Genomic DNA, 12914 nt, shown 5'->3' with positions numbered 1-12914 from the left:
GGGATCCTACCTACCACTTGCTCCCTTGGCTAATGAAGCCATACACTGGCCACTTGGACAGCGAGAAGAAGCATTTCAATAACAGGCTCAGCAAATGCAGAATGGTGGTGGAATGTGCATTTGGCCGTTTAAAAGCCAGATGGAGATGTCTGCTTACTAGGCTTGACATCAGTGAAAAGAACATCCCATCAGTTATATCTGTGTGCTGTGTGCTCCATAATTTGTGTGAAACGAAGGGGGAAAAGTTCCCCAGGGTTGGGCCATGGAGGCTGATAGTCTGACTGCTCAAAATTTGCAGCCAGTCTCCAGCACTTCGCTCAGAGCCAACTGTGGAGCACTTTGGCTTTGGGAAGCATTGAAAAACCAGTTTTGCAATGAATGGCAGTAATATATGTCTGTGCTGTGCCTTTATTTCCCATTCGCCACCCTCGCTCCAGTGGCACCCTCCCCTTCTCTCCCCACCCAAGCTATGCATGAATAAAGACAGATGTTTTTTAATGTTACAAAGTTTTATTTGTGACCTGTTTTAATGGGGGAAAAGGAGGATAACTTAACATTGTAAAGTGTCACTGTGCAAGCAACTGTGGCTGTGTGCAGTTCTTAAAGGGGCTGTCACGTCCTTCTGCTCGCCTCCACTGGTGTGGAGTGCAGCACGTACTGCACCCTACTCAGTCTCCTCATAGACTGCTTGGGGAGGGGGGCTGATAATAAAGTGGTAGGCGGCGGAGTGTTTTGGAGGGTCTGCAGAGGGAATCTGCCTGCCGCTGCTCTTCTTGGAGCTCTACCAGACGGCTCAGCATGTCGGACTGACCCCTCATAATACGCGACATCTCCTGTTGTGTATCACGCCCCTGCTCCTATGTAGATCTTCCGTGTTGCATGTCCATGTCTAGTTTTTCAGACAAGGACATCCTCCAGGCTCTGAGCTCTGTGTCAGCAGCCACGGAGGCGTTCATTAGTTCACTGAACATGTCATCCCGCATTTTTTCCCCCCCACTTCCTAATCTGGGAAAGTCTTTCAGCTGGAGTTTGGCAAGGGGGGGCCGAAGGTCGAGGTATCTACTGTAAGATAAGCAAAGCACAAAGTTGCCATTGTTAGCTGACCCAAAATAGTAAAGGAAATGTTACAACGTAAAAAGTATTCCCCTTCATGTTCACAAGGCTAAGCCAGGCCCCCATTCCATTCTGCACATCTCGGAAGGGTCGGACTGGCGTTACAGACATGGTAAGCAAGGGGCCCTTGCATCTGTTATAGAGAGGCTTCATTAGCACTAAAATCCAAAATCCACACTTGAGCAAGGAGAGGGATCACTGGGCTCCCCTGTAACATGCCAAGGATCGGTTTGGGAGAAGGTGGGCAGAACAGATTAGAGGACACTGTAGGTGAATTGTAGTAGCAGAAAATATAGGGCAACCAGCATCCCAACCCATAATGCCCATTGCAACAGGACTCGGACTAGGAATAGTCTTGGGGAGGCACCAAGACAGGGTCCACAGCAGAGGAATAAAACGGAGTGACTGTATTGGTTGGGTACTTTAAACTTGTGCCATCTTCCCTAGGTGACCATGTGTGATATCAGTCTCCTGAGGGTAAAAGGCGGAAAGGGAAGATTTGCTGCAAGCATCGGGGTACAGGCCTGGCCCTAATGCTGCTATGCTATGTTCTGCGATGATGCCTGCTCATTTAATAGCAGAGTGGTGGGGAAAAGTATCCTACTGTGGCGGAAGAAATAAGGCTGCCCTCCCCAGAAACCTTCTGCAAAGGTTAACAGATTACCTACATGAAAGTTTCCTTGAGATATCCAGAGAGGATTCTCGGAGCGTACCTCTGTACACAAATAGTCTGTTCTGGGAGTAACCCTTCACTGAAGTTTGCCACTACTCAGTACGACCCACCCCTCAAAAACACAAACTCCTTTTAAGAAGCTGGACTGAGGACATAACCGCAAAAAAAAGATTTGCCACACACACTCACCAGATGTGCCTTCCCCTGCATCTTGATCAGTCCTGCTGTCTTGTGTGTGGCTGGACTGCTCTGGGGTAACGAACAGGTCCTGGTTCTCAGGGAGAATGGATACCCCCGCTCTCATACACCCTGCTCTCCTCATCCTCATTGTCCACAGAGTCCTCCTCATTTGTCCTGGACTGGGATTCTTCAGAGGTATCGATGCTGTGTGGTGGCATAGTGGTGGGTTCACAGCCAAGAATTGCATGCAGCTCTTTGTAAAAGCGGCATGTTTTGGGCAAAGAGCCAGAATGGCTGTTAGCTTCCCTAGTTTTCTGATAAGATCAAAGAGCTGAGGCAGGCTTAATGTGGCACTGCTGCACGTCCCTGTTGTGCCCCTTCTCCAACATGCCACGAGATATCTTCTCGTATATATCTAAATTTCTTTTGCTGGCTCAGAGCTGAGCCAGAATAGACTCTTTGCCCCACAGACCAATGAGATCCAAGACCTCTGGTCAACTCAAAGCTGGAGCACGTTTGGGCCATGCAGTTGCCATGAGCAGTTCAGCTACAAAACTCTCTCCATGCTGTCTAAACCAGAAATTGAAATTCAAAATTTCCCAGGGCTAGAAGGGAGCAGCTATTTCCTGTTTACATAGCCACTTTACAGCAGAGCGTGAATGTCCAGAGCGATCACAACGGGGCATTATGGGATACCTCCCGGAAGCCGATGGCGTCGATTTACATTGTGCTCTGCCTATACTGACGCAAATTCGACCCATGGAATTTGAATTCAGCGCTACACCACTTGCAGAGGTGGTTTTAGTAGGTCAACTTTTACCACGCTTTAAAAATCGACGGAAGTTACGTGCCAGTGGAGACACATACTTTAGGGGGTCGACGTAAGCAGTGACTCTGCCTTGACTCTGCACCCTTCAGTGTAGTTATGCTAGTGAATCAGGGAGTGCACAATCTCTTTCCTAGGGTGCTCCAAGGACAGCACAACAACACAATGCCCTTACTGCGGGGCTAAATAATAATGACACAATCTAGCCATAATGGAGTAAATGCAATGCTGGCACAAAAATGCACATGCCATTATGGGTCATGTTAACAGGTGTATGTCGTGCGAAGTAAATAAGGGTAATTATTCCTCTGAACTAAGAACTGCATTGAGCTTTAGATATCATTTCATAAGTGTGATTAACTGGAAAGGGTTTTGAAGAAAAAGAACAAAAGGTTAGGGAAATAAATCCATGAGGAAATGGTTAGGAAAGCTGCCATGTTCAGCTTAGAGCAAAGCAATATGAAGGATGAATTTAACAACTGTCTACAAATACACAGAGATATTAAGAAGACAGGGACCAATTATTTTAATTAGACAGTGAAGACAAACAAGTAGTAATGGGTTTATGGTGTGATAAGGAAAATGTAGGTTAATTACCCATCCCACAGGGGTGCTGGAAGGATTAATTTATTAATGCCTGTAAAACACTTGGGGTTACTGAATGAAAGGTACCAAGGAAGTTGCAAAATAATAAATATTAGAAAAAAAGAGCAGAACACTTAAGCAATGGACCAAGCTGCCAAGGGAGGTTTGTGAATCACCTTCACTGGACACTTCTTAGATAGATTTGACACTTCCCAGAGAGGTTTAGGGATTAAGAATGGACCAGTGACCCATCAAAAATCTTTTTTAAACCAAATAACACCATGTATTCTGTTAATCTCAACATTCATTATAGTCACAGGATTAGGCCCAGAAATGGTTTCCAAATTACCCTATTCCAGTGTTAAACAATATATTTCACCCATTGCTCATTTTAGAAAGATGACAGATAGTCTCTTTAAAAAACCTATATTCAATCTACTATCCAGAGCACAATTACAATTTGATGCTTAATACCTATAGTACACATGAAATGCCAGTTACACATACTGTACACACCATCCAGAGTCACAAATCTGATGCAACATGGTTTCCAATCCCATAATATTTTCAGATACCAGTCAGTGCTCTAAGTCCGAACACCTGATCAGTGCTGACATGTACATGAGGAACAAAGAAAAACATAAAATACACTAATGAAGTACAATCATACTGAACCTAAGTCATTTTCATAGGTCAATTCATAATACAACTTAAACCATAAATCAATCTGAATATACATTAAGATTTTTTACTCCCAGATAGCCATGGCTCTCCTATATTAAAGTAATTATTAATTATTATTATTATTATTAGTTGTTCTTGTTATTAAGGGATGACTGCTCAGTGCTGTACCATATACAAAAATGAATACTGTTCCGGCCCAAAAGACTAAGAAATTATACAGTTATATGCTGAATAGCAGCTGTTACTTGTTTAAAAGTAATCCTATAACAAATGATTGTAACACTGTTCAACATAACTTTCTAAGTATCATCATTAAATTTGAATAAGTTTATTACAAAACAACGCACTTGGGATGTAACGATTGGTCCTTCTCAATGAACTCATCACTAACATTTCCTTTGGTTAATAGTTTTGTTCCACTGGGTTACTTTATTACCAATACAAAACCAATGCAAAAAGTTTCTGCATCTGACTACAAAAGTTTTCATTTTCAACTTAGTTAATCTATATAATGATTTTTGTTTAAGGGGCTGAGGATGGAGGAAAAGGTCACTTACCCTAGTAATAATTTTAACAGATCACAAATACAGTACGCTGAAAAGGAACTAAAAATTATATTGTGGAAGTCTCTCTCAAGAACAAGCTTATTCAGTTTACAAGTCAAATGATAATATTTGTAGCTGCTAGTTCCACAAACTCCATCTATGATCTGAAAAAGCCAGCTGTGTTCCGCCTCTGTCATTAACACCACCAGTACAAGTTTCTATATTCAGAACTTAGCTGGCCATTTTGACAATACATGAAGCAGAACAGAAACTAGCTCACCCTTAAATTGTTTTAACGAGCCTGCAAGGCTAACAAAAGTCAAAATTGAGTGAAGTAACCTGCCCTGCCTAATTAAATTTGGATTGATTTTAAGGCAGTGGTTTTTTTTAAACAAAGGAGAGATTTTTCTGATGGATGGCTTTGCAGCATTTCAATGGATTATTTCAGTGTCACTCAAGCTGCAGCTCCATCATTTTGAGACAAAAGCCAGTCAAGTGTTCTCCATGAAGAGCCCTAAACTTTTTAATTCACTCCTCTTGGTCCAAAATACCTCTAATCTGGTAACCTTCAGGGCACATTACAAGTCCCATTTCTTTACCTAAACTTTCTGGGGCTTTTATGCTAACTCTGGGTGCAATGAGAGCTGGGGTCTTGATATGGATGGATCACGTGAGCAATTCCTATTTTCTGTTTTGGGGAGGCCACTTTTGTTTCTATTAGTATAACTGTATTTGTAATGCAAGAGAGGGCTCCTAGAGCTGGGGCCCAGGCAGGCATTTAGCAAGCATATACAGTATGTCTCAAAGATACACAGGAAGCAGATATGCTGAGTAAGAAAGCGCCTTTTTTAAAGCAGACTGTAGTGACACATAACGGGGTGAATGACTGCACAGAAAAACCTACAAGAGCCACTCTGAGTAACAGTACTCTGAAACCATTTGGTTAAAACACGTGCTGCTTGTGCATATAGCTCTTTTAGGACATTTGGTTGTAAATACTAAAGGGTGGAGTGTTCACTATCTACCTGTCTAGGATACTACTGTCACATCTCAGCAACAAACATGTCCTATCTCAGTGGTTCTCAACCTTTTTTCATTTGCGGACCCCTAAAAAATTTCAAATCGAAGTGAGAACCCCTTTAGAAATCAGACAGTCTGTGGACCCCAGAAGGCCATGGACCCTGGATTGAGAATCACTGTCCTATCTGAAAATGGCATCCATTAACATCGAGTCTCTTGCAAAAGGCGCATCTACTAGGGAAAGGTGAGGCTCAAGCTGAACCTGCACATTATCTCCATTAGTGTTGTCAGGAAACAGAACAATGTGGGGCATGAAGTAGAGTGCAAATTGTGGAAATTTATGCTTCAAAACTCCCCCGTTTTCAAACTATCCCCCCACAAATCAGCAGCTTCCTGAATCCCAACTCAGCACCACTTCAAAATGCCTCACTCAGGCTGTTAGCATCCCCCTACCTCCAGTTAGCCAAGCCAGCTCTGACTTCCTAGCCCTAGCACCTGACATTTGACCTTCAAAACCCTTCTCCTATCCCCCATAGAGACCCCTGCTCTTCCCCTCTCAGCTTCAGCACTTGCTGTGTCCTCCTTATGGTAAGGCTCATAGGCTATGTCTATACCACAAATGCTAGCTGCAGCTACACCACTCTACTACAGAAACTTATGACAGCAATGGAAGGGGTTTTTCCATCGCTGTGGTAAATCCACTCCTTTGAGAGGCAGAAACTAGGTCTTCGAAAGAATCCTTCCATCAACCTAGTGGTGTCTATACCGGGGCTCAGGTTGGCTTAACTATGCCTCTTAAGGGTGTGAATTTTTCAGAGCCCTGAGCAATGTTGCTAGGTTGACCTAAGTTTGAGGTTTAAACCAGGCCTTAGACTTATCTTCTGTGCAGATGGCAGTTTTGAAGGAAGAGAGGTGAAGGAAACCTGACACAGCTTATCTCCTATATGGTTTGCCCCTATGGTCTGGTTCCAAGAGCAGGTGCTGTCCCAGAGACACAATCCCACAAAGAGAAGCCAATGGCACTACCAGTTGTACTTGGTGAAAGCCTCACAATTCATGACTCCTCAGACAAAGATGAAAAACAACCCTACCCACCTTCAAACAAGAGGGCACCGATAGGACTTTTTAAGATTGACTGCATGGGTGCCACACACGAGTAACACTAATTATTATATTTTACACTTTCCATTAGGAGGGTCTCTGGGCACGTCACTTACATCACAGACTGAAGCCACAGAGTACTGGCTAAATAAATAATACTGAATGCCTCACTCTTATATAACACTTTCATCAAAACACTTTACAAAGAAGGACAGTACCAATATCGCCCCTTTTACAGACTGGCAAACTGAGGCACAGAAGTGGGAAAAGACTTGCCCTAGGTCACCCATCAGGCCAGAGACCCCCAGGCCTCTCCACGAAGAGACACGGGGCAGCAGGGGCGAAGGAGGGGTCTCAATGGGTGCTTCCTAAGGGCCCCCCAGGGGCAGAGGTGGGGAGGGACGCAGCAGGGGTGTTATGGGTTATAACTGTGTGTGTGTGGGTCGGGTCAGATCAGGCAGGTACTGAGGGTAACGCCATGTGGGGCAGCGGGCGAGTAGGAAGCAGTACTGACACCCATCCCCCCACCAAGGGGCGTGTCCAGCGGGCCGTTACTGGGTATAACGCCCCGGCGGGGGGGCATTACTGACACCCCTCCCCCGCCAGGGGGTGTGTCCGGCGGGCCGGGGCGAGACTCGGCGGGCGGCTCCTCCTCAGACGCCATTTAACGGGGAGGGCGGGGGCCGCCGCCGTCACCACACGGGGGCGTTTGCCGCCAGCCCCGCCGCCACCGGGCAAGGCTCGCCCGGGGCAGCCGGCAGCGCTCCGGGCACTTCACCGCCCGCCACGGGGCAGGGGCCGCGCGCTAGGGCTGGCCCCGCCTCCCCCCAGCCCCTCGTGCAGCCCCTGCCCCGCGCTCACCTCATCCACCGCCCGGCGGGGCAGGTGCAGCATCCCCAAAAGCAGTTTGAGTTTGACGGCCGAGGAGAGGCCGTGGAAGCAGAGGCGGATGTTGTCGATCACCGAGGCCGTGAGCAGCGAGGCGATGCTCGGCGGCGCCCACAGCTCGTCCGTGGAGCCCAGCTTGTTGTGCAGCCACAGGCCAGTGTCGCTCTCCCGCATCGACGCCATCTTGAGAGCGGGGCGAAAAAAGAGGGGATTTTTAGCGGGCATTTTATGAAGACACCTAAGCGAAAGGGGGGTGAGGACCCCTGTGGGTCGCCGTTTCGTTCGTAACCCAAAATGGCGGCGCCCTGCTGGAGAGCATCACTATCCAGGGGGCGGGCGGGGAATTCCGTAATCTAAAATGGCGGCGCCCAGGTGGAGAGCAACAGCGAGCGTGCCCTTGAACAAATTTTCCGTGATGCAAAATGGCGGCTCCCTTGGTTTCTCTTCCGTATTGCAATATGGCGGCCCCCGGTTGCGGGAAGCGTCACAGTCAAGCTGGCTGGCGTCCCGTCCGTCTTCCGCTGGCAGCTGGCTGTGATCTCCAGGATGCCTTTGACAGTGAAGAGCCAAGAGAAGGCACGGCTCTGAGGGTCCCTGAGAGGAATGTGCCTCACAGAGCCCCACAGCCAGGTGGAGCAGCAGCTCTGAGCCAGGCCCCTGCCCTGCCTTTTCCCTGTGGCCCTAGTTCTCCCTTCCTTCCCTTGTTCATTTCTTCCTCCCTTACCTTTTGCCTCTTCTTCCTCCCAGGCCTGGCTGGCCCAACACCCTGCACAGCTGTTGCCTGCCAAAGCCCAAGAACTCTGCTTCCAGCCCTGCACCGAACATCTGCCCTTGTCCAGGCTCTACAGCACTTGTGTATTGATATGCGGTGCCTATGGGACGCTGCCAGCTGTTTCTGACATGGTGGCAGGCTGTTGTGTGGTAGAGCTGGCTGGAAAAGTTTGACATTTATAGTTTAAAAAAAAAAAAAAAAGACTTTTCATGACTCAGATCTCTCTTTCCCCCTCCCCACCCTGCCCTTGACTCGTCAACATGATGCTCTTGTATCTAATCTACTGCACCCACTCTCTGATCCTCTTTGTACCCCCTCTCTCCCTCCTTTAAAAACAACAAACCCAGCCTACTACCAAATTGATAGGTGATGAAATCAGCTTGCAATGCTGTACTTTGACATAAGCAAAGTTGACTGCCTTTTTCATCATCTCCCCAAAGATTTTAGTAGGGGGTGTTGGTGAGAGGAGGAAGCTATCTCTGTACACACCACAAGCAGGAGAAATTAGGAAACATAGGCCCCTTTCATACAAACATACACATGCTTAACTTCATGCAGAACGAGGGAGACTCATCACTATTCAGGTGTGGAAAGTTAAGCACGTGCAGGTTTAGGGCCTTATGAGTTCAGCTTAAAATGCTTATTTTAGTATAACAATCTCCCTGAACTCCTCACCCAATCTCAGTGTCCCCTCCCTCAGCTTTTATCTCAGTCCCTTTGTCAAGCCCATATCAGTTCTTTCCAACATCCTGGCACTTCTTCAGTTTCTTCTCCCCCATCAACACCTTCCCCCTTACTCCACAAGCTCTCAGTCCCAATCTTGTTGCCCAGACAGGCTCAGATTCCCTCCTTAGTTCCTCATGAGATCTCATTCTGTTCACTCCATCTACTGACTTCTAGTCACACCCCCCCCCAATTTGTGTTCTCTAGTCTCCATGCCCGGTCAGTTGCAGTTTTCCCTCCCTGGCTCTTTGCCCAGCCAAATCTAGTCTCCCCATTGGCTCTCAGACTCAGTCTCCCTCTCCCCCCCCATACCAGTTTCCCTCTTCTTCCACCCCATCCTCCAGTTCCAGACTCTGTACTCAATGTTCTTTGTTCCAATCTACTCCCCATGCCCTCCATAGGTCTGGCTGTTGTCCCCTTTGCATTTGAAACAGGCAGCTTCCTTTTGTTGCTGCCTGGGCCTAGCAGGGGTCACTGAGATACATCAGAGGGATAAGTACCCAGGAGGTAAGGGAATTATTTAAGTACTGCACCAGTGTGGACACAAGAACTAATGGATGTAAACTGGCCATCAGGAAGTTTCGACTTGAAATTAGATGAAAGTTTCTAACCATGAGAGGAGTGAAGTTCTGGTGTAGCCTTCCCAGGAGAGCAGTGGGGGCGAAAAGCCTAGCTGGCCTCAAGACTGAGTGTGATAAGTTTATTGAGGGGATAGTATGATGGGACAGCCTAATTTGGCAATTAACTGATCTTTGACTATTGGCGGTAAATATGCCCAATGGCCTGGGATGGGATGTTAGATGGGGTGGGTTCTGAGTTACTATAGAGAATTATTTCCAAGTGCCTGGCTGTTGAGTGTTGCCCATATGCTCAAGGTTTAGCTGATCGCCATATCTGGAGTTGGGAAGGAATTTTCACCCAAGGCAGGTTGGCAGAGACCCTGGGTCTTTTTCACCTTCCTCTGCAGCATGGGGCCCGGGTCACTTGCTCGTGGATTCTCTGTACCTTGAAGTCTTTAAACCATTATTTGAGGACTTCAGTATCATAGAAGATTAGGGTTCAAAGGAACCTCAGGAGGTCATCTAGTCTAACCTCCTGCTCAAAGCAGGACCAACCCCAACTAAATCATGCTATCTAGGGCTTTGTCAAGCTGCAATTTAAAAACCTCAGTAACAGTAACTTAGTCATAGGTTAGAGGTCTATTACAGGAGTGGATGGGTGAGGGTTCTATAGCCTGCGTTGTGCAGGAGGTCAGACTAGATGATCATAATGGTCCCTTCTGACCTTAAAGAGTATGAGTCTATGATCACATACTGATTGGGGACAGACTGGCTAAGCAGCAGTTCTGCAGAAAAGGACTTAGAGGTTACAGTGGACAAGAAGCTGGATCTGAGTCAACAGTGTGCCCTATTGCCAAGAACGCTAATGGCATATTGGGCTGCATTAGTAGGAGCATTGACAGCAGATTGAGGGAAGTGATTATTCCTCTTTTCGGCACTGGTGAGGCCACATTTGGAGTATTGTGTCCAGTTTTGGCCCTCCCCACCCCCCCCACAGAAAGGATGTGGACAAATTGGAGAGAGTCCAGCAGAGGGCAACAAAATGATTAGGGGGCTGGAGCACCTGACTTATGAGGAGAGGCTGAGGGAATGAGGCTTGTTTTGTCTGCAGAAGAGAAGAGTGAGGGGGGATTTGATAGCAGCCTTTAACTACCTGAAAGGGGGTTCCAAGGAGGATGGAGCTAGGCTGTTCTCAATGGTAGTAGATGACAGAACAAGGAGCACTGGTCTCAAGTTTCAGTGGGGAAGGTCTAGGTTGGATATTAGGAAAAACTTTTGCACTAGGAGGATGGTGAAGTACTGGAATGGGCTAATTAGGGGGTGATGGAATCTCCAACCTTTGAGGTTTTTAAGGCCAAAGCCCCGGTTGGGATGATTTCGTTGGGGATGGTTCCTGCTTTTAGTAGGAGGTTGGACTAGATGACCTCCTAAGATCCCTTTCAGCCCTAATCTTCTGTGATTCTATGAGAGCACAGAAGAGACCATCCTCCCACACTCAGTTCAGATGCCTAGACCTCAGCCTGGCCCACAGCAGCCAAGGCTATAATCGAGGGTCTGCTCAGCCCCAAGCTGAGGTTAGGTGGGGAATATAGCTGCTAAATCAAAGGTCATGTCTACACTACAAACTTATGCCAACTCAAGTTATGTTGGTATTAAGCCACCGCACTTAATACATTGTTTGTGCATATGCATACGTGGCTCCTTGTGTCAGTGGTGCGTGTACTCAGCAGGAGTGCTTGTACTGATGCGGAATGTGGTGCACCATAGCTCAGTATCCCACTGCGCAACCCGCCACCTTTCAGCGTACTGTGTTTTGGAAAGTTTCGGCGTGTGTAGCCAGCATGGTCAGCTGGGCATTTGTACTCAATAGTGGAGAGCTGCTATGTGTGCTCACTAAGCCGGGCATACAGCAAAAAGAACGTCAAAAATTCATTGGGCTTTAAAGGGGTGGTGGGGGCTTCTGGTCTCCATGTCCCCATGGCAGTGGAGTTCACAATGGAGAGCAGAGTAATCAATATGGGGCATTGTGGGACAGCTGCTGGAAGACAGCCAGGTTTGATCTAACTAACCTAAAAATGGCTGTACTTAGTCAGACTGGTCCATCTAGCCCAGAATCCTGTTTTCTAACAGTGACCAATGCCAGATGCTTCAGAGGGAATGAACAGAACAGGCAATCACTGAGTGATCCATCCCCTGTCATCACTCCCAGCTTCTGGCAATCAGAGGCTAGGGACACTCAAGCATGGGGTGTCTACACTCACACTGCATTGACTTAAGTATATCGACCGTGGCTCTATGCCGCTCAGGGAGGTGGTGTTATGTAGGCATGACGGGATGCTTATAGCGGTGGAAGACAGATTTAAGTGTAGCACCTAATTGCACCAACTAGGTTGGCGTAAGCTGCCTTGCATTAACCTAACTTTGTTGTGTAGACCTGGTCTGAGAAGTGTCGACTGAGCACGTGCAAACTGTATTTTATTTGTTTGTTTCCAAATATTTATAACTTGGCCAGATTTGGGCAGATTTTCATGGAGATGGCAAAAGGCACATCCTTGACTTAAAGGCCAATCCCCCTGCCAAATTTCAAATCCCTGCTTCAAAGCAAGGAGGTGCCAGAACCTTTCAAAGAGAAGGTCACTGGAATTTAATATGAGCAAAACAACTTATTTTTCTGTACCCTCATTCTTGGAAATGGCTGAACTGTTTTGGCTGAAATTATCCAGAAAATTCAGCTGGAGGCTGACATCTAGCATAGAAAACTCCAGCTCTAGCAGTTAAAGTTTGGCAAACAACAGCAACTGAATACATGGTTTTACAATGGAAAGTGTTGGGCAGTTTTAATAATAGGTGGTGCTACGAACCCTGTCTATAATCCAGTACCTCTCAAATAGCACTGCTTCTGTGCTGCAATATTGTGCTATGTTGCATCAGTGCCTGTGGCTTTTGTTTTACTACTACTTGCACTATTAGAGGTACAAAACCACACTAGGGCACATGCAAATTAACACCCTCATTTATGTTGGTTCCGTCCTGACCTGTGGCAGTTTGTGAGTGAGATTCACAAAATGGAGTGACTCTGGCTTCTTGCATATCTCACTGAAACACATTGCAACACCTTTTGCCACTGTAATGAGATGCTTCAAAACTGCATAACAATTAAGTCAAAATAAAGGATTCTAACTCAATTATATGTGAGATGGAAGTCGTGTGGAGAGATTGCTGGTAGGGCTAAAATAAGAGAGAA

General features: G+C 46.7%; 1 protein-coding gene across 1 annotated transcript in view; it reads right to left on the bottom strand.

Moving 5' to 3' along the window:
- The window catches only part of NELFA (negative elongation factor complex member A), a 33024-nt gene extending 25197 nt beyond the window's left edge, over positions 1 to 7827 (bottom strand). The window contains exon 1 of the mRNA XM_067567635.1: positions 7589 to 7827. Coding sequence (XP_067423736.1) covers positions 7589 to 7798 — 210 coding nt within the window. The 5' untranslated portion in view covers positions 7799 to 7827. The remainder of the gene's footprint in view (positions 1 to 7588) is intronic.
- Positions 7828 to 12914: the final 5087 nt, after the last annotated feature.

Source organism: Emydura macquarii, unplaced genomic scaffold, assembly GCF_026122565.2.
Source record: "Emydura macquarii macquarii isolate MOO-44397 ecotype Brisbane River unplaced genomic scaffold, CSIRO-AGI_Emac_v2 contig_2795, whole genome shotgun sequence".
NCBI lineage: Eukaryota > Metazoa > Chordata > Testudines > Chelidae > Emydura > Emydura macquarii.
Note: the sequence above shows the minus strand (reverse complement) of the source record. Positions and strands in the feature narration are given on the sequence as shown.